The sequence below is a fragment of the Triturus cristatus genome, chromosome 9 (assembly GCF_964204655.1).
Source record: "Triturus cristatus chromosome 9, aTriCri1.1, whole genome shotgun sequence".
Classification (NCBI taxonomy): domain Eukaryota; kingdom Metazoa; phylum Chordata; class Amphibia; order Caudata; family Salamandridae; genus Triturus; species Triturus cristatus.
This window is the reverse complement of record NC_140592.1, coordinates 950,638,363-950,660,032: the sequence shown is the minus strand read 5'-3', so window position 1 is coordinate 950,660,032 and position 21,670 is coordinate 950,638,363. Positions and strand designations below refer to the sequence as shown.

The window sequence follows — 21,670 nt, the reverse complement described above, 5'->3', positions numbered from 1 at the left end:
ATAGCAAATTCCGCTGTGTTATTGGAGGGCCAGCCATTATTGCTACAGCTAAATAAAACTACGCCAGGCGGAAGGTCGCAATCAACTCAGCAGGCGGCAGGTTCAAGCTCAAATGGGGACCCTGAAGGCAGTGATAAATTAAATTCTCTTTCTGATCATACAGGCTCATCTGAGGAAGATTTGGGGGAGGACAGGGACTGGACAGATGATGACAGTGAGCCCCAACATCCTGTCCTGACCCAGGATCATTAGCCTGGGATTATTCTTACTCCATGCAGCCTGGTACGGAGGGTGATACCACTGAGGTAGGGAACTCGAATGGAGCCAATCTTTCCCATGTACATCCCGGCGAGATGACACTGGCGGTTATCTATCAGACCATCATGGCCCACCGCGAAGAAACTCTGCAAGAAAGCGCTCGCACTCAGGGTGCATGTCGCAGGGTACAAAATTCTATCAGCAGAGTAGCAAAGACATGCTCAGATATTGCCTCTAGAATTGGGGAAGCGGAAGCAAGGATTTCTACTCTTGAAGATGACATGGCTACCCAGAGAGGAATTACAGACCTCATAAAGAACCAAAGAGAAGATATTGTTTGGAAGCTCACGGACCTTGAAAACAGAGCTCGGAGGAATAACCTTAGAATTTTGGGAGTCCAGGAAGGGATTGAAGGGTCGGACATTAGGCAGTTTGTGGTCGAACTGTTTAGTGAAGCATTCCCCGAGGTCAAACAATGGGACTGGCAAACTTAAATTCAGCGGGCTCACCGCTTTCCATTTAAGCAAAAGAAGCGTACTGGCCAAATAGAAGACAAACCTCGCGCCATTCTCATTAGTTTAAATAATTTTTTGGCCAGGGAGAAGATCTATGATCTGGCTCGGCCATATAGGAAGCGGAGGGGCAAGGGGTGTGAGTTTCTCATTAGACCCGATTTGTGTCCGGCTACGGTTGAGCGGAGGTGGCAGCTCCGCCAGCTAATAACACAGTTTCAGTCTAAGGGAGCTCAAGCTTTCTTGCTTTTCCCGTCTAAATTGAAAATTATCTATCAGGGCCAAACCAGATTCTTTGTCTCTGAAATTCAGACTCAAGACTTTTTGACCTCACTTTAGGGGGGTAATGTTGCTTTATTTGCTTTGTCATTTTTTTCCTTTTCTTTGGATCTTTAATATGTAATGTGCAGGGGGTGTTGTTCTTTAGTAGAGAGGAGTATGAATGTTGTTTTTTCTTTTTTGTGGCTCTTTTTCTCTCTTCTCTTCCCAGGACTGTACCCCATATTGCTATTAGCAGCCTGGTGAGGATACTGGGGGATTTTGTGTTCAATTCAGCTCCTCCATCACAAGGACCTAGGTCCTGGTGCCTCACTCAGTGGGTGGTGGCTTGGGGGGCCCCAGGTGGGTGGGATCGGGGAGGGTGGCTTGGGGGTGGGGCTCCGGGGTGGGGGGGTTAGTTCTAAAATTAAAAAATTGCTTGAATGTATACTACAACCGTGGTATTTCTGTAGGCTTTTGCATTAATATGGCATGCCTAAGGGTAGAAGGGTGGTTTAAAGAAATTTTGTATGTACCTGGCGGGTTTGGTTCTATATGCGAAATAGATGGCACAGGGTAAGATTTGCTTAGCCTCCTAGAATATATGTGGGCTCAATGACGGCAAAAAAAGGGCACTGCTCTCAAAAATTGTCCCAGTTTTGCACTTCGACTTACTCTGTCTGCAAGAGACTCCTGTCCCTTGGAATGATCGGGACCTTCTCAGAATTCCAGGGTTTGATTTAGTTGGGTGTTCCCGTCAGACATCTAAGATTAGAGGAGTTGCAATTCTAATGAGAAGGGGGATTGGTGTATGCAGGAAAATCTGCCAAGATAATTCCGGGAGGTGGGCTATTACAGAGCTGATAATCAATGGCAGACCCTTAACAGTATGCATGGTGTATGGCTCAAATTTAGATGACCCCGAAGTTTTCCACCACTTGAATGTAGAGCTGGCATTATACCATCATCCGATTTGCCTGTGTGGTGACATGAATATTAATTTGCTAGCGGACTTTAATATATTGTGCGATCTAGGATATGGGGGTAAGAAGCCCAGGGTTTTAAAAAAATATATATTTTTATTAACAAAAATAAACATATCGGTCACTTACAAATTTCAGATCTTTTAGAGTTACAGTGGCACAACTTTGGACTCTTAGACATTCGTATCTCTTAACATGGCACAACAGATCCGGAGCGTAAATTCTCCCCACGTTCTTGGGTTAGCCTTTCCTCAACGGAAGGATAGGTTGGGGGCTCACAGATGTTACCACGGTAGGCATTCCAGGGAGACCAGATCGCCGCCCACTTCCCGGGGCACCCCCTCGAGACATACACTATCTTCTCCTGCAGCATACACCAGTCCATGTCTCTCTTCCACGCGCCAAGTGTCGGCGGCGCCCCCGCCCCCCACAGCCGTGCTATGTTACGCTTTGCAATCACCAGCCCCAGTGTGACCCATATTCTGCCCTTTACTGGCAAGTCTGTGGGCTCCCAAATGTTTAGGAGGCACCGTTTGGCTTCAGGCCGTAGCTGCACTCCCCACACCTTGCTCATACAGTCGTGTATTTTTGCCCAGTATGTGCAAACTTGTGGGCATTCCCAGAGTATGTAAAGAAACGTGCCCCGTTCCCCACAGCGCCGTCGACAAAGATCATCCACACTCCTTCCCATCACTCTCAGCCTGGTGACCGAGACATACACCCGGTGTAGTATTTTGAGTTGTATCAGCCGTAGCCGTGCCGAGATCGCCACTTCTTTGGGAGAGGAGAGCACCTCCCTCCATTCCTCCTCGTCAATTTCCAGGCCGTCCGCCTCCCACTTCCCTTTGGGTAAGCTCAGTGGATCTGGGGAGTTGTGTATGAGCTTCTTATATGTGAGGGATATCGCCCTCTCTGGTAAATGCCCATCCAGCAGTCTATCCTCTAGGGGGGAGGATTCTGGGAGCCCCGTCCCCAGTGGGATGTTGGATTGAAGGGAGTGCCGGACCTGCAGGTAGCGGAAGAATTCCGTGTGCGCCAGTTCATGCGACTGCTGGAGGGAGGCGAAAGACACCATCCCCCCCGCCCCCCAGAGGTCTCCAATACGGGATATACCGATCAGGTCCCACTTGTGGAATCCCTTAGTGCGACCCAAGGACCCGAGCTTTTCTGACGCCCAGAGCGGGGTTGCCTTGGTAAGCTTGTCAGCCCATCCCAACTTTCGGTTCGCGACGTGCCACAGTTGGACCGAGTGTCGTGTGGGGCCCGTGAGGTGGAACTTATTAGGTCGCGAATAGAGTGCAGCCTCAAAGTTGCCCCCGGGGAGGAGCCATCTATCCATCCCATTCCCGGGTTCATCCCCACTACCATATGTGCCCTGATTAATGGCAGCGAGGTGCGCTGCCCAGTAATATTTGCGGATGTCTGGCAGTGCTATGCCCCTGTCATACCACCCCAAAGTCAGTTTCGAGAGAGCAATGCGCGGCGCGCCGCTCCACAGTAGGTCCCGCAGAGCGGTTTTAATGTCTGTGAAGTATTTGTGCGGTACCAAGTCCAGGTAGTTTCGGAGCGCATATAAAAACCGCGGTAGGGCCATCATTTTAAAGAGGGCCGCACGGCCCAGCAACGATAGCGGGAGCTTCTTCCAGGTTGCCGCATCGCTCTGAAGTCTCTGCAGGGGGGCCTGAGATTGTTGTCAAAACGCATTTTTTCATCTCCGGAGATGTAGATTCCAAGATATTTGAACCCGGCCGTGGTTATCTGGATCGGGCATTCACGAGGAATAGACGATGGGCTCCCCCAGAGCACGTAAAGCAATGACTTTCCCCAATTGATACTGTACCCGGAGTTTTTCCCAAAGCTTGTAAGGATGTCTAAGGCCACCCGTAGCGACTTAGAGGGGGAGGAAAGATATAGGAGGATGTCATCTGCATACAGCGAGATCCTGTCCTCCCGTCCCTCGGCCCATCGCAGCCCCCGTATGGAGGGGTCCTGTCTGATCCAGGCTGCCAGAGGCTCCAGACAGAGTGCAAACAGCAAGGGCGAGAGGGGGCAACCCTGTCTTGTCCCCCTTTCAAGTGAAAAAACTCCCAAGATCTTATTATTGACTACTACCTGCGCCAAAGGTTCAGTATAGAGGAGGCGTACCCACCCAATGAAGCTGGGGCCAAAGCCCAATCTTGCGAGGACCGCCATCATATAAGGCCACTCCAGCGTATCAAATGCCATAGCGGCATCAAGCGATACTACCACCGCGTCCTCCTGGATCGTGTGCCGGCGTCCCATCACTCCGTGGAGCCGCCGCAGATTGAGGGCCGTGTTCCGGTGCGGCATAAAGCCCGACTGGTCGGGGTGAACTAGCTTAGTGATGACAGGTTTGAGCCGATTCGCCAGGAGCTTAGCCAGTATCTTAGGCTCGGCGTTCAACAACGATATTGGCCTATAGGAGGAGCAGCAGTCCTGGGTTTCCCGTCCTTGGGGATTGCCACCAGGGTGGCAATGCGTTGGTCCCTCGGTGGTTTCTCAAGCGCCTTGCTGTCTTCAAACATGCTTTTGAGATGCGCTCCCAGGCAGTCAGGTCGGAGTTTGTACAGCTCAATTGGTAAGCCGTTCGGGCCCAGGGCCTTTCCGGGCCGCAGATCCTGAATGGCTTTGGCCAGTTCGGCGACGGTGAGGTCGCCTTTTAGGGTTTCGCGATCGTCGTCGGAGAGCACAGGCAACCTAATGTCTTTCAGGAGCACGGCGGAGTCCTCTCCCGACCTGTCTGTGCCCCTGCTGTATACCTCCCTGAAGTGCTCCACAAAGGCGCCTACTATCTCCTGCGGTTCGGTCAGGGGGAGATCCCCTACAGAGCGGATTTCAGCCACCACCCTCTGCGCCATTTGTTTTTTGTCCAGCCAGGCTATTAATTTGCCCGCCTTATCCCCTTGGTCGTATAACCGGCCTCCCTTCTGGCTCGCTAAAGTCTTCGCAGCTTCCGTGGCCAGGGCCTTATACTCAGCCGCTTTGAGTTGCATTTGATGCTGGGCATGCTGGGTTGTGCGCTCCAGCCCCTCTTTCCAGTGTGAGAAGGTCTCGCTCCATCTGGAGCATCTGTGCTTCCCTTTCCCTACGCTGACCGGCGATTTTCGAGAGGGCCTCCCCCCTCACAACGGTCTTAAATGCCTCCCAGAGGGTAGACGGGCCCTCCACTGTTCCGACGTTTTCAGTGAAGTAGTGATCTATGGATCGCGTGAGTGCCTTCTTAAGCTCAGGGTCACGCAGTCACCAGGGATTAATGGGCGCCACACATCCCACCCTCTGCTCCCCGATCGTCAAGTGCGCCCACAGCGGGGAGTGATCCGATATACCCCTCGGCAAGTGTCTAACGTCTTGAACCACGGTATCTTGCTGCAGGGGAGTCAGGAGATAGTCTATCCTGGAGAATGTGTGGTGCGGTCCCGAAAAGAAAGTGTACTCTAGCTGAGTGGGGTGACGTAGGCGCCAAAGATCCACCAGCCCATATGCGTCTAGCAAGCTAGAGAGCCACTTTTGTCCCTGTGCAATGCAGCGTGACGGATGTCTATCCAATTCGCCAGACACTACAAGCCCAGGGTTTTTAGTGCACTTCAAGCCCTGACTCAAGAGAATTGCCTGACTGACCTTTGGTCCTACCATAACAAGAACCAAGACGGCTTCACATACTACTCGGCCCCCCATAACAAAATGGTCCTGTTGGATTATTTTTTTATGACGGATCAGTTAGCTGATGATTCCTCCATTTCAGCCCCTCCAAGAATTTTATCAGACCACAATCCCCTGATTGTTGAATGTCCATTTTCCCAAATCCTTGGTCCTCCAAGGATCTGGATAAATGTGGGTTTAACATTGCAAACGTACCACACCCATAGAAACCACCTTCTGTTCATAGCTTTTGGTTTACTGAGCCAGGGAGTGTTTGGAGTTCTTCTGGGTTGCAACCTTTCCTGCAGGAACTTTGTGCCTAAGTGTGTATATATTGATGTGCTTTCTCTTCGCTCTGCATGGGTTTTCTCAATGTGTCCTTCCCTTCCTGTGTGTGGTAGAAATGCATTCTTTATGGCTGCAAGAGGATGTTTCCTGAAGTTGCTTTCAAGTGACCTGGTTATGTGCTACAATGATAAGCTGAGGAACCGCCCGTAGTTTTATTATTGTTTAGATCAGGAATAAAATGAGAACATTATAAGTACTTCTCATTAGCAGCTGAGGTGTTCTTTCCATTTGAGCCATATGGTATATTGCCCAGTTAACTTGGAAATCCTTGCCATTGTACAACTAACAGGACCAGAAAGAGTCACAGGAGATAAGCACAGCATACACATATAAGCAACACTCATCATTCAGTGTAGGATAGAACACTTCTTCCTTCTTGCAAAAGGAAAATAAAACATGCACATCGTGGTTGGCACAGAACCACAAATGAAACATAAAATGCTTCTAAAAGGAAAACTGAACTAGCAAACAGAAGCAGCAAAACATGCTAGCACTCTAGATGGTTCACCCCCACTTACGTCTTCCACTACCAGCATATAACAGCAGTGTAATAAAACACAAGACAGAATTGATGCCCAACCAAACCGGATTTTGCTTACACAAAATATTCACTCTCTTAGTCAACATGTCAACGGAAGTGGGGTCTAGAACACAAGATCAGGTAATCAGTATAGCTTGTATACCTGAAATATACACGTTTAACTCAATGGTGTTTTGCACAAAACCAGTGTTGGTGCAAACATGCTTAACCAACTGAGAGATATCTTGACCATGAACTTACACACAAACCTCACCGCTTGGAGCGATTAGCATAATTCCTTCTATTGGAACTCAGAAAGTACTTTTCATCTACAAATAGTTCTGTCCACTTTCTGGCAGCAACAGTAGTTTTGTCAGGAGAAGCAAACCTACAGTTCAGGAGAAGCAAACCTACAGTTCAAGAGGCAACCCAAAGATAGAGGAAGTCATCAGTCTTCAAGGGTGACTTCTCCCTTTGCGCTTTATTGTCAGGTGATCGAGGATGGGGAAATATTTCATATCATTTGTAATATCACAAGTCCGGTTCGTCCTGAATATTGTACACTTGCCTTTTCTTAATGTAAGGCAATTTTCCCATTTAAGGAAGAAGAATATAAATTTTTCCCACACCTGGGCGGTCGACAAAAAAGTGGCATTCTTGAAGAAGGCACTGCAAGATTTTAAATCATTACCATTTTACTGCGTGAGTTGGCTCTCCAAATCAGTCTATGTGGATGCAGTCCATTTTCAGCATAGGAAACCCAGTGCCCAAACCAGATAATGCTTACAATGCACAAAAGGGGAAAGTCTTCACCTTAGACGAGAGGCATTCTTTCCAGACTGAAGATTTTAGGAGAGCCTAAACATCTATCCACCAAGGGCTTGCTACAGAAGTTGCCCCTGGGGTGCAGTGGATATTTGTCCCCATTATTTGTTCAGTTGGAGCACTTTAGTAACTCAGAAGGAATGCAGGTGTTAGTGCAGTCCCTTCTGTAATATGAGTTGTGTTGGTTTAAATTGTGCTACTGCTTGACCCCAAGGAGACTCCTCCTCATTTACATGTGGGGGTTACTCCATGCAAATGAGGGCATGCCTTCTTCCCTGTCCTTGCACCATATTACAGTTGCAGGCGCCGAGGCAAATAGGTTGACAGAAAGTGCACTAATTATAGTCACATAGGATGAATTGCACAGTCAATGCACCTGCTGAGGGAGACACTTGGGAGTGGCGACAGAACCCCCACAGGCATCTTCATGCAGCCTGGTGCAGTCCTATAATTCATCCCTGCCTCCTCCTCAAAATACTACCAGTTCCTCTGCGTTGAAAGGCACTCGTTCATTTTCAAACTGCTGATCCATCTTTGGATGCTAATCTGGCCCAACTGCTGGTCCTGGCTTGTATCTGCCCGGTTACCGCATATTTTATATACCAGTTTCTCCAGCAGGAGTATATCCAATTGAGGGTGCACTTTGTGCAGGCAAGGACAGTTGGCAGTTTTCCAGAATATAACACCAGGATGTTGCACATGTTTAAGTGTAACATGGTGTGTGTCTTCTGTCTTGAAAAATCCTACAACATGCCAGAGTAAAAAGTAATCCTATTTATAGTTTTTATCCATAATGGTACAACTACCCACCTGTCACTGATTATGGAAAGTGCCTCCTTCATATGTCTTTTATCACTATTTTCAACAAGGATTTCTTAGACTGCTAAACCGTTTTTCCACCAGTTAAGGGACCGCTATGAAAATGTATTATGTATGGTCTCTTAAAAATTGATTGGTCCTATCTTTTAATGTAATGCAAAATACTCAGGTAATATCTTTATTGGAAAGCTACTTTTCGAATAGAGGTTTCTTCATTCCATGGTGTGAACTAGACTTGAGCAGTATGTTAACAGGAAACATCGTATGATCCACAAAAATAAGGTAATTTTGGTGATGCAAATATCTTTTCTTCTCTACATGGTTTTGGGTTTCACTGCAAACCAAGCCATAATCTCTTTCTCTCTAATTTCAAAACCAATCTTCCCTGTAAACAGATCATCCACACTCTTATGCGAATTCCTGGATAAGACAACAGAAAATGACAACAAATGTTTGTTCATATTCGCCCCATATGTTCTGGTTTAGCAACATTTAAATGATCCATTCTTTTTTTTTTTTTTTTTTTTTTTTTTTTTGAAAACCTTTATTGACAGTTCAATCACGAACAGGTATGGGCCTACAACCCCCCGGGGCCGGCCGCTAAGCAATCAGAGCAAAAACAGGCAAATGTAAACACAGGCAGCACTTCGGGGAGGAGAATCGTAATGCTAATAGTGTGAACAGCGTAGGTAGGGCACCAGGAGAAAAAGGTTTTCATTTTATGATTAAACAAGGCAGAAGGATCAGGTGCCAGACAATTTTCAAACAGCAATTACAGTTATGCAGGGTAATAGACAGAAACGATTTACAGCAATCTGTTAGGTCAATGGCGCAAACACAGGAACATCAGGATGGGGAAGAATATCGTAAGCAGTGGCGCCTGCAGTCCCCCGCCAGAACTCCCGGAAAGCACCCCGGAATTTGTGGTACACATGAAGCGGCAGCGAGTCATAGCAAAGGAAGTGTATCACGCTGATCCCAGAAAAAGAAAAACAGAAAGAAATAGAGAAGAAAAAGGAGGCCATGGAAAAGGAGAAAAAAAGACTAAAGAATCCCCTCCCCCAACCCCCCACCCTGCACCTCTGCAGATGAGTACGGCCCCCCCCCCCAGCAGTGTGCCTGTCGCCCTGGAACCAGACCCGAAATATAGGAGAATAGGGAAAAAGAAGTAGGAAAAGAACCCCACCAGACGGGGGGGTAGAGAGGGTATTAATAAACTGGAGGAGGGCCTTCAAAACATACCCCCGGCTTCTCCCTCCCGCACGGCAAGTTTCCCCCAAGGTGAACAATAAACAGCCCAAAATCGATCTTCTCAAAGAAAGATGGGGAGCATTATGCACCTATTATGCTGTTAGCTACGCCAGGAGAGCACGCAACCCCTAAGCCCGCCCGTCCACCAGATGACCACCCCTGAAGGATCAGCCTTATCCCTGACCACTCTTTGGAATTCTGCCCATGCCTACCCCTCGACCCAGCACCATATCCGATGTTCCGAGGTAGAGGATTGTCCAAAAACGTCCGAGAAGCGACGCATACAGGTGGGATGGAAGTCTCTGAGCATCAACACAGTCCGCAGCGTGGAGAAACAGGCTTCCCAGTGCTGCCCCAGGATATGCACTGCACTCAAGGTCCAGGAAGGCAGAAGCAGCCAAAGCAGACAATAGTTGCTGGAATTGTCCTTGGGTCGCAGGAGGGCACGTACGGGACGAGGCTACCACATCCCACTCAGGGCCAGCGCCTCCGGGACAGATCAGGCCCTCAACTGGACGAACACACTGTAGCATACTGGCCGGAGTGTCCAGCTGTGCACTAACCTCAGGGGTGGCCGCCAAAGTTTCCTCCTGTGCGCAGTGTGAGTAGTCCCTGTGTACGTGCGGACAGGCGGGTCGCCATTGCTCCAACGCCGACGCCACACCGTCGAGCTTACTCCCCAAGACCCCGACACCATGGATCAAGGAGGAGTGAAGAGCACCAAGGGCCTCGAGGAGGTCGCCGTACCCCAGCACAGCTCTCTGGGATCGCGCCGCCACACTCCCAAAAGTCGCACTTTCACAAACCCTCTGCGACCCAGCGGACAGGATGGTAGGCTTCATCGCAACAAGATGGCTGCCAAGTATGCCCGACCCTCACCGGGGCCGGGACCCCGGGACAAGCGTCTCGACGTCCACGTCGCCGGCGACCTGGTTCCGGGGGCAGGCAAAGATTATCCGTTGCGTGGTCACGGGCAACAGTCGTCCCCACCACGGACCGGCTCCCGTAGAAATCCGGGGGCGGCCCGCAATGATCCGGGCAGGATACGGGTGACGGCCGGGCAGCTCACTATCAAAGGCAGGGTCAGCCACCGGAGGATCTAAGAGCTGCACCCCCGGGCATGCACCCGGTCCGTTACGCTTGACAATAGAAACGACCACGACGAAATGTAGGCCGAGTTTGGCACCGCTCCGGTGGACCGACTCCACCCAGTCACAACAGACCGCTGTTGTTGACCTGCCACCCGGCCACGGTGTCCACTCGAGGTCCCGGCCCCGGGGCCGCACAGGCCGCAAAGTTCAGATGCTCATTTCTCCGGCGGTACCGCAGCCAGAAACCTCGGAGTCACTCAGTCGGGGGCCACTCTCCTTCAGAAACACGACCGCGTAGCACAGGGTGAGGATCTCGTGCAGGATATCCGTGCGGGATGCGGAGGTTCACGGAGCCGGGAGTCTACGCTGCCGTCCCGGTCGCCATCTTGGCTCCTCCTCAAAATGATCCATTCTTACATATAAGAAAAGCGGTAAGTGCTCATAGATCCTAAAAGTCGGTCTGAATGTTCAGTGTGAAGTGGGATTCCCATGATGCGGAGACAAAAGGATACCGAATAAGTAACATCTTTACAATTGTGTATGTACCAAAAATTGCAGTGAATCATTTTCACACTACTTTTATTGTTGAGGAATTAAAGAATTGAGAACATTTATTTTCCTCATAGTAGCATGTCCCCATCTATGTTAAAAGGTTGATGCCGATAGTTGTTTAAGTATAAAATGTGCCTATTTATAGCGGCCTTTAACCAGCCGTCTTCATCCATTGGTCTTTTGTTGTCTCTGCGAGTGACTGCATTATGCTCTTTCACAAAGGGCACATTTGCACACAAAATAGTTCTCTTCAGTGCCAGGGTCAACTATGGCAATGTGTTATTTTTTCGTGGGACGCTGCTTGATCGCTTCGTGGGACGCTGCTTGATGCTTCTGGCTGGCGCTGCATTGGTGTGAGGGCTGTTCACACTCACGACTTGCGGAACCCGCTTCGCAGGTCCCGCTGCGGATCCACCTCACCTCCACTTGCCGCTGCTGGTCTCCTGCCTGTCTGGCTGCTTCGTGGGGGCTTGTGAGGCTACAGGGCTGCGAGCGTGAACCGGGACTCATCTTCCCAGGAGTCCCGGACCCGGAGGCTGAGTCACCTGGCCCCGCTCTCCCTGAACGCCCCGCCCACACCTTGCTAAATTTAAACTGCACCTGGACCCTCTCTTCGTGGGACGCTGCTTGATGCTTCTGGCTGGCGCTGCATTGGTGTGAGGGCTGTTCACACTCACGACTTGCGGAACCCGCTTCGCAGGTCCCGCTGCGGATCCCCCTCACCTCCACTTGCCGCTGCTGGTCTCCTGCCTGTCTGGCTGCTTCGTGGGGGCTTGTGAGGCTACAGGGCTGCGAGCGTGAACCGGGACTCATCTTCCCAGGAGTCCCGGACCCGGAGGCTGAGTCACCTGGCCCCGCTCTCCCTGAACGCCCCGCCCACACCTTGTCACAACACACCTTATTGGTCCTTGGGATATAAATACTGGAGAGTGACGCTGCGCGGGAGCGCGCGGGAGCGTCCGGGGCGAAGACCGGGCAAAGAGCGGGCCGTTTGAGGCCGTTCGAGTACGTGAGAGTCCGGTCCGGGCCCCCCCTCTTCGCCTGGATCCAAAGGTATTTGAACTGTCAGTAAAATGTGCACACGGGAAACCAGGAGCAAAACTTCCTCACAAACTGCATCTGGGGCCGTTAAAGGACCTATTGACACTTACTTTGCCAAAGCTGGCTCCCTTTTGTTTGAGGAAATAGAGGTTCTCGAGCGCAGAATCTCACAAGAAATAGACTGGGTAAGAAGGTCCTCATTGGGCCCCATGGCCCATGTTAGAACCCCAGAAAATAGATCTGGTCTTCCAAATAACCATAGTATAGACCCGGCAATATGTCCTATCCCAGCCATTAATTTCACCAATCCCGAGTTTACTACTGAGGCCCCGAGTTACCTTGAGGACATGAGCCTTATGGCCCTACCCAACACGCAAATCCCCCAGCTTACATCCATAGAGAACACTGAGACAGCTAAAGTTGCAGGAACTAACCTAGACAGCAACAGGGGTACCAGGGAAGGGGCTGTTCCCAAAAAGAAGCAGGGCCTCCAAAATAAAGTAGATCATAGGACTAAAACTTCGAAATCTAAGCAAGCCAGAGGCAAAAGGGAGATAGGTGCTTCCTCCGAGCACACTGGGAATACATTAGGACCGCTATCTCCCCTTAGAACGAGTAAGTTAACTTCATTACCACAACCTATTAGCAACGCACCACCAGACACTATTTTAGATGACATTACTTTAGAAGATATAGGCACATTAGTTAAGTCTCTGTTGAGCCCTCTTGAGGCAAGACTGATTAAGATGGAAGCCAGACTAGTTAGTATTGAAAAGGCTACCGTGCAACTCGTAGACTCAAGGAAAACTGTCAACAGTGGGACCAAAATATTTAGCGAGGGATCAGGTTCAAAACTTACCAAAGGCAACTTCCCTCCCACACCAACTACTAATAAATCCCCGCAAATTAATCCCAAACCCCCACAACCTGTACCAATTAACGCTCCGGCACCATTGGTTGTAAATAAGGCCCCCACTCCCATTCAACAATCGGCTACTGCTATCCCAACATCAACCCTCCCGCCGAAAGATAATAATATCCAGCCTACGGCCAAAGCTAAGAGTGACCCTCCTACTACTGGAGAGAAACCTGACATTACTTCTAAATCTAAATTCATAAATCTCCCCCCAGAAGTAGCACCTTACACTCTGGTTCTAGTGGGGGTCCCTGAATTAAATTCTACTACATCTGAATCCACCATCTCACTAATAAATAAAGTAATCAATTGGCTCTCCGTAAACAGACCGCTACCGAGAGGTACTACTAGCGATATTACCATGGCTAGGAGGGCAACGTGGGTGGGCTACACTAAGAAATCCATCGGTGGCGACTGCATTCTGGTCACCTTCAGAGATCCGAATGCAGCCGCATATATCTGCACCCGTGCTGCTGATGGGGATTTTGCGAGCACCATCCAACCATTACCCCTCTCATTCTTTTACCCCTCAAATTTTTACAACCTGGAGGATCACAGGTGGAGGCATCACCAGGAGCTGTTGGAGGGTTGGGAAAATAGACGGAGGAAGAACAACAACTATCCGTCATACAGGGAAAGACCAACAGAGCAGTTCCCTACTTATGGGGGTGAGGCCGGCTGGGAAACTGTTGCAAGAAGGAGGGGGGGAGGCGGTGGACAGAGGAGGGGAATTCCAGGGCCACATAGAATACACTACCCCGCCCATCTATCTACCCATAACCGCTTTAGTAGCCTTGAGATGGTAGACTGACATGCGGTTGATGAGGGGAGCGCAATTCAAATATCTCACACAAATGGGCTCAAATTTGACCTGGTTGCTGATATTTATCCTTCAGCATTTGGCACAGTTGATCCTGCACATGTCCCAAGTGTCGCGCCCTCCTCTCCCCTCCATGATAATAACCCCAAGGGCACGTCCTTCGTCCCCACAAACCTTCGGCGGCCCCACGAATGCACCACCACCACTTTGGCTCATATGGGCACGGCCTCCACCCAACCACTAGAAATAATAGTGATTTCATGGAATGTGGCTGGCCTTGCTAGCAAGATAGATTGCACAGAATGGGGTACATATATCAGTTCGAAGGATATAATTCTATTACAAGAAACTTGGGCGCGTGAAGAAATAGCATTTCCGGGTTTTGCCTCTTTCTTCAAAGCAGCTAAATGGGGGGGTAGGGGCAGGCCATCTGGGGGACTAACTACATGGGTAGCCACGGATTTAGGATGCCAAGCTACTTATCTAGAGACCGCTTCTGATGATTTACTGGCTGTCTCACTCGAGTGGCCAGACTCATCGAAGTTGATAGTAATTAATATCTATTCAAGGCCGGTTCCAATGCATAAAGAATCTGGCACAGTGGATGAGTTAGCCAAGCTCCTAGAAGGTATCCCAAGCGAACTGGCTTGCCTGGTAGGAGGCGATTTTAATGCTCAATATGAACCACTGCCGGGGCTACGTGATGGTCCTTCCCTGGAAGAAGACTCATATTGGCTCATACCTGAGACGGTGGCACCCTCCCCACGGGCTTGGACTCCACTAGCCCTACAGATAACCGCCCTCACCCTCAACCTTGGCCTAAGGGCATGCAACGGTCGCACTAAATCAGACACGCCAAGTACCCATACTTTTAATAAACCCGGCAGCGAATCCAGATTGGATTACATAATGGTTAAACTGTTCATGTGGTCAGCAATAGTGGACTTTAAAGTTACCCCAAGACTAGACAGTGACCACAACTCCCTGGAATTGACCTACTGTCTACCTGGGAGAGACCCAAGAATCAATGGGTTGGTTAAAGATAAAACGGGCCTCCTACTTGAAAATAATCGTAGGAAGGTCAAGTGGGAGAAACTGGCCAGCAACCCAGAACGAATATCCCGCCTATATGAAAGGATAATTCCATTACTGGAGGATGCCTTCCAGCTAGGATCTAGGGTTTTAGACGACGTTATGCGAGGAGAGCTTGCACAAACACATGCAGGCATCCTCACCACCCTAGAGCAGGATCTTTTTTCATCTTCAAGGCAAAGGAATGGCCTTAAACCAAAGACATCTTGGTACAATGCTGCTTGCAGGGAAGCCAAGGCCAACTTGCTACTTGCCATAAAGGAACATCACAACAAAGATGAAATTCGCGCCAGGAGAAGATCCTATAAAATCCTCCTGGAGAATGCAAGGGCAGAATGGGACCACGATTACTGGGAAAATCTCACTAATGCATTAACAACCAGAGATGCCCGTAAATTTTGGCGTGTAGTGGCGAATGGCACGGAGGATTTATCTTCCGCAATAGAGCCCAATATAGCCCCCACGGTATGGCAGACCCATTTTGAAGCCCTGTACGCAGAGGGTGGGGGTGAACAGAACAGAGATGGTCCCACAATTTCATTCTGCCCGATCGGGGTTGCTTTCACTGAAAAAGAAGTGAGGGAAGCCATTAAAGGGTTAGCTGCTGGAAAAGCCCCTGGTCTGGATGGGGTGCCCGGTGACATGTTTAAACAGGAATCCGGGATATGGGCACCCTATCTCACACTAATATTTAATGCCATTGCCGGGGGACTGGAGGTGCCTGATACTTGGAGGGGAGCAGAGGTGGTCCCAATCTTCAAAAAGGGATCCCCCTTGCTCCCCTCCAACTATCGTCCCATCAGTTTAATCGATATATCCCAAAAATTGTTCGGTAGACTGATTTTGAATCGATTGCAGGCCTGGATCGAAGAAATGGAAATCTTGTCCCCTTACCAGGCAGGATTCAGGGAGGGCGTGTCAACCATAGACCAAATCTTCAGGTTAAATCTCCTCTACTGGAGAACAGCCCTAATCGAGGGCGGCAGTCTATACACCATCTTTGTAGACTTACGTGCCGCCTTTGATTTGGTTCCCAGAGCGAGGCTATGGAGAGTTATGGAAGAGTTGGACGTACCTACTGACATCCTGACAATCCTGATGAGACTTCACCACAATAACTACGCTCGCGTAAGGTGTGGCAAAGGTGGCAAACTAACCGAAAGGTTCCCCGTTCGCAGAGGCGTGAGACAGGGTTGTGTGCTCGCACCGACCCTGTTCTGCATCTTTGTGAACGGGGTAGTTGCCCACCTAAACAGGATTCACAACTCGGATGCTCCAAAATTAACCGGCAGCAGGGTGCCTGCAATTATGTTTGCAGATGACACCCTGCTGCTGTCTAAATCCCCTATGGGGATCCAGCGCATCTTGGATGGTTTTCTAGATTTTTGTAACGATCGGGGACTGGAAATCAACCCTCAAAAAACTAAGTTTATGATTCTGAACCCCAAGCCCCAGAATCGTGCCCCACCCAGGCTCGGCACAACACAATTGGAACGTGTGCACAATATTGAATATTTGGGGATCACGTTAAACGAACATCTATCGTGGACGTCTCATCAGGCCAAAGCGACCATCAAACTGGCACAGTTGGCGGGTGGCACTTTGCGCTTGGCGAACAAATCTTTCTACCGTCCACTGACCCCAATTATTCAAATATATAAAACCCAAGCAAGGGCGGGTGTTACATATGGGGGTGAAATCTGGGGTCACACTCATGTCCCAAAGTTACAGTCCACCGAAAACAAATTCCTGAGACAGGTAACTGCCCTTCCTCAAAGCACTCCATTACTCCCCCTCAGATTAGACCTGGGAGTAAGACCAATATCAGAGGAGCTAGGTCTTAAACCCCTAACCTTTTGGAGGCGTTTGTGGTGTAGCTCCGATCTCTTAATTTACAGAGAGGAACTTCAGGAATTCTTACAGCTGCGGAACGCCTCGAGGATTCCGTGGCTGACCTATGTCAAGGGTAGGTTTGAGGATCTGGGCTATCCGGAACTATGGACCGATCCTTCCAAATCCTGTGTAAAGATTTCAAAGAAGGCACTCGCAAGAGCATACTACAATCTGATGCTCACAAGAGCCATCAACGAGAGCCGTGAAGGATCCTTGACCCACTTATTCCTGAAAGCAAAAGACTCCTACTGCCTTGAAAGCACTCTTGATGCGATCTCCCCTCTGCTAACGAGGAAATTATTCTTTCAATGGAGATATGGATGCCTTCCTCTAGCTTTTTTCACAGCGTCTTGGTCTCCATGCTCCACCACAGCAACCTGCCCTGTTTGTGCTCATCCGAAAGAAGACGAAGTTCACGCCGTTTTTTTCTGCAAGGGCTACAAGAGGAGCAGGAAACGCTGGTTAGTCCCGCTACTTAGGAACTTGGGCTTCAGATCCTTCCAACCAGCCTATAGGGTTTTAAAGTCAGACCTTTCTCCCATTGTCGTTTTTGCAGTTGCGAAATTTTTAACTTCTATGTGGTTCACCCGTAGCAGCGTCCTGAAAAGACTTGTATAAATTGACTTATTGTTAGATTTTAGCACAGTATACCATACTTCCTTTTTTCCCTTAATGTATTTTAATGTCTTAATTCATTGGATCACATCATGTTTAATACTTTTTTAATTGTCCATATTTTGCTATGTATCTTTTATGATCTGTGATCGAAATAAAGATTTCTGAAACGAATGAAACGTTATTTTTTTTTTAACCAAGAAATATCTTTAGAGAGAAAAGAAGCCACATATAAATTTAGGAAGCTAGTTCACAACTTGTGGTCAATGCTTTATTCTACACCAAAACTACCATTTATGCTGATCTAGTCTTTAAAAAGGAGTCTTGTAGTAAAGGGATGCGAAAACCCCTTAAACATCTCCTGGACATCATTTATTGACGTTGTGAAGCCTATCACTATCCCTAAGCTGGTCATTTTAAATAAATAAATAAAACCAGTCTAAGCTAACTCATACTCCTCTTTATCTTTTGGGATAAAAGCAACCAATTGCATGGTGGTCCCTTTCACAGTTTGGAGGTTTCTAAAGAGAAACATAGTGAATTGTTAAATCTGTTTTTTAATTATTTTTCAGCGTCTCCTATTAGCATAGAAAAGTACAGAATCATAAGATTTAGGGACTTATTTAAAGAGTGGCGGATGTCGCGTATTACAGGTCATGAATGTTGCATATTACAGGTGGCGGATGTCGGATGTTACAGGTGGCAAATGTTACAGGTGGTGGATGTCACGTGTTACAGGTGGCAGATATCGCGCATTACAGGTGGTGCATGCCGCATATTACAGGTGGCGGATGTCACTTATTACAGCTGCTCTGTAGCATCTGGCACATGTAATGTGGCAGATGAGATATTCGTCATGTTTAGACCCTTCTGGCAAACTCTAAATAGGGCCCTTACATTCCAAGAGTTTCTTCTAAGAAAATACTGTTTGACACATTTCTTGCTTTATATGGCATGATGAAAAACATTAAAAGCAGTTTATTAATTGTTATGTTTTCTATTCGATAAATACTATTTAAAATGGCAATGCAAGCTTGTCTTCACTGACCAGAGGTCAGAAAGAGAGCATTACATGTCTGCTTTCCGTCCTTCCAATCAGAATGCTTTTTTAACCAAGTTGTAACCAGTCTCATTCTACACATTGGCATCCCTCACTATCTGACAACTGATATTGCTTAGGATCCGGCTGCCCCACACGTTTTATTTTTGCTTTTTTAAACACAGACGTCCTAATGCATTTTCTAAATTATTGCTTCTCAGAATAGGCATGTTCTAACAGCATTAAAGCGTGATCTGGGGACTATGTAATCTAATTCCTCTTCACATTTGATATACATTAGAGTGGTGGTAGGAGGTGTCTCATGATGGTGCCCTCCAGATTTTTAATGCAATGCTTAAAAGACTAAACCAAATGAAGAATATTGTTATGAATATGTTCATTTAAAATCTGTGTCATTGTCTCCCTTCTGTTTTTCAAGGCACTAGATTTGGCTGCACTTGCCACTGAGCATTCACAGTTTAAAGACTGGTGGTGGAAAGTTCAACTAGGGAAATGCTATTACAGGTACACCTGTCTTTTCATTGCAAACCATTAAATTATCCTTTTGGCACGTCATAGTGTTTGAATTGTTGAATGAATATCAACACCATCCTTGATTTTATTATTCAATTTTTTCGTTAGAGAGGTCTGTTGTGTGATATGATTAATTTCATGAATAATTGGAAGATTGAAGTGATCATTAAATCCTCAACTCCATTTTACCCTGTCCGTTTAAACCTGGCCCATCTATAGAGTTGCTAATATTAAGGAATCAATGTATGTATATGATACCCTTGCTGTCTGACTTTGGTCTAATTTATGTGCTTTTTTCCATTTGTTTATTTTTTAAATATCTTACTTTGTGTTAAGAACATTTTGTTTAGTTTTTGCGTAAGAGTTGGTAATTTAACTAATTAGATTCTCAGAGCGACTTTTAAAACTACAAATTCCTCATCTTCCTTTCTTTGTTCCTTCCAATTTCCCTCATGTATGGTTGTTATAGTCCTTTATTACATCATCTGACTTCCCAGACTGCCTCTCGGTGCTGCATACGCAACAAGTTTATTCTTGGGAGTTGCTATATTAAGAAAGATCACAATCTGCCTTACTACTTAGTTAGCTTAACTTAATAGTTGCAAACTAATGGCAGCTCAGACTACGTGCAAATACACGCCCTATTGAGGCGCATAATTTTGCCTTAGGTAAGACTTTATCACACTTGCATCTTACTTTGATTGGTCCTATAGGTCCCAAATCTTAAATGAAATTATCTATTGTCAGAGTAGAGGCTGCTGGATATTGGTGTAAAATGATCAACCAAGTATGTGAACGTGGTGATGTTCCCGTTTGGGAGGTGGGGAGGGCATAAGCAGTTCTTTACAGTCCCTATTTTGCAAGCCCCTTTTTATTGCTATTATAATTCGTTTTTATATAGCAGAGAAACCCTGACATATTCAGTTTCTTAGCTCTTTACATAACACAATTTACTATTACCCAATTTATTATAATCAATTTGCCCTCTTCAGAAAAATGGAAGGCCCAGTGTGCTTTGCCAGGATTTGAACTCATGATCTCCAGAATAGCAGATGTTGTAAACAGTGTGCATTGTGCTTACTGAGCCACCCTGTCTGTTACATCTAGCTGCAAATTTCTAACAAATGCTCCATTGAGTATTAGGCAATGTCATCTTCGGAATTTAATACTTAAGCAGTTAGTCATAATAGCTCTTCTAATTTAGGAGTTGACTCACGCAGCAGAGTTGTCTCTCTTTTAGCTGCCACTGCACTGACCAATGCCGCTTACATCCTAGATGTGTGCGTTCATTAGAAGGCTGCTTGTTTCTTTGCCTTGTGTGTGAAGTGTAGGCTTCTGCCTGCCCTATCCTCTACATTATGTGCTGTTCTATCTATTCCTAGTAATTGGTACAGCCCACTGTCTAGTTGCAAACAACAAACCTCTTCACAAAGCTGGTAAATCAAAGCTGCGCACAGCCTCATACTATACAAACCTAAGACACCCATTACCCAGGCACTGCATTGTGCCTTTACCAGTTTTGTATTTTCTGCTAATAGCTGTGAACCAGAAACTGCTTCACCTTTGCTTGTTGAATGTTTTTATTTTTCTGCAGTGCTTCTCCTCTTCCCTACATGGTGCACAGTTGTGTTCCCCTAGTCCAACTAACCAACTGTATGTACTTGGAATCCTGTTTTGTTTTTACACTTTGGCCCTAGCTTCACACTAATCAAGTGTTTGTGTAGAGGCCTGGACCTGTCCCTAGATGTGAGTGAGGTCCTGCAGCAAGCAAATGTTCCCTCATTGCTCTGGCTGTGAACTAACTTCCTCATAATGGATTTAGTACACAGAGCGGTGGTGACAGTGTACTGTTTTGAGATTCCATAGTTGCGACAAGGCCTTTTTATCTGTGTCACTGGAGACCTGCTGGTCCACTTGTGAAAAGTTCCGCTTCTGTGCACTACCCAAATCCTTGCTCTAACTGGGAAACAAGCTAATGTCAAACTTGCTATATGCTGATGACCTGGTTTTAATCAGTCGGACACCAATTGGACTTCGGCACCTATTAAATGCAACAAGCAGTTTTTCTAACCGGAACTCCCTCAAAATAAACCTCAAGAAGACCAGAATTATGGCAGTTAATTACCACAAAAAGAAGATAAATAGCTGGTTCCTTGATGGCCAACGTTTGGATCAAGTACAAAGTTACAAATACCTGGGAATACTAATGGATCATAAAAGCTCATTCAAACTTCAGCTAGAGTCCATGCGAAGAAAGGGGACCACAACGTATTTATCACTGAAGTCACTGAAGAGACGGCTTCCTGACCTCACGCTTGATCCCTTTTTACAGGTCCTGAGGGCCAAATTGCTACCGACATTGACATATGGGAGTGAAGCTCTAAAAGGTAAAGATGCAGCAGTTTTAGACGTCATAATAGCCAACTCCTACAGAGCAATTTTCCATCTCCCAAAATATGTCTCCCCGGCTCAAATCCGGTTAGAAGCTGGGATCCAAAGACAAACGGTGGAAAGAAGGAGTACCTAAATCAAAAGTTGGCATAAATTCCGAAGTAGTGAGGCAGGATCTTTAAACTCCCACCTCTGGAAAGCCTTGCACAATCAAGACAAATGTCCAGCCAGGGATTATCTGTTTGACTCTAT

The 21,670-nt window shown here is 47.4% G+C and overlaps 1 protein-coding gene across 2 annotated transcripts in view; it reads left to right on the top strand.

Annotated features, from left to right (window-relative positions):
* Window positions 1-21,670, top strand: part of TTC8 (tetratricopeptide repeat domain 8) — a 357,649-nt gene that overhangs the window by 147,942 nt on the left and 188,037 nt on the right. For both annotated transcript variants that reach the window (XM_085626573.1, XM_085626572.1), the window contains one exon: window positions 18,933-19,018. In XM_085626573.1, the coding sequence (XP_085482699.1) occupies window positions 18,933-19,018 (86 nt within the window). The remainder of the gene's footprint in view (window positions 1-18,932; window positions 19,019-21,670) is intronic.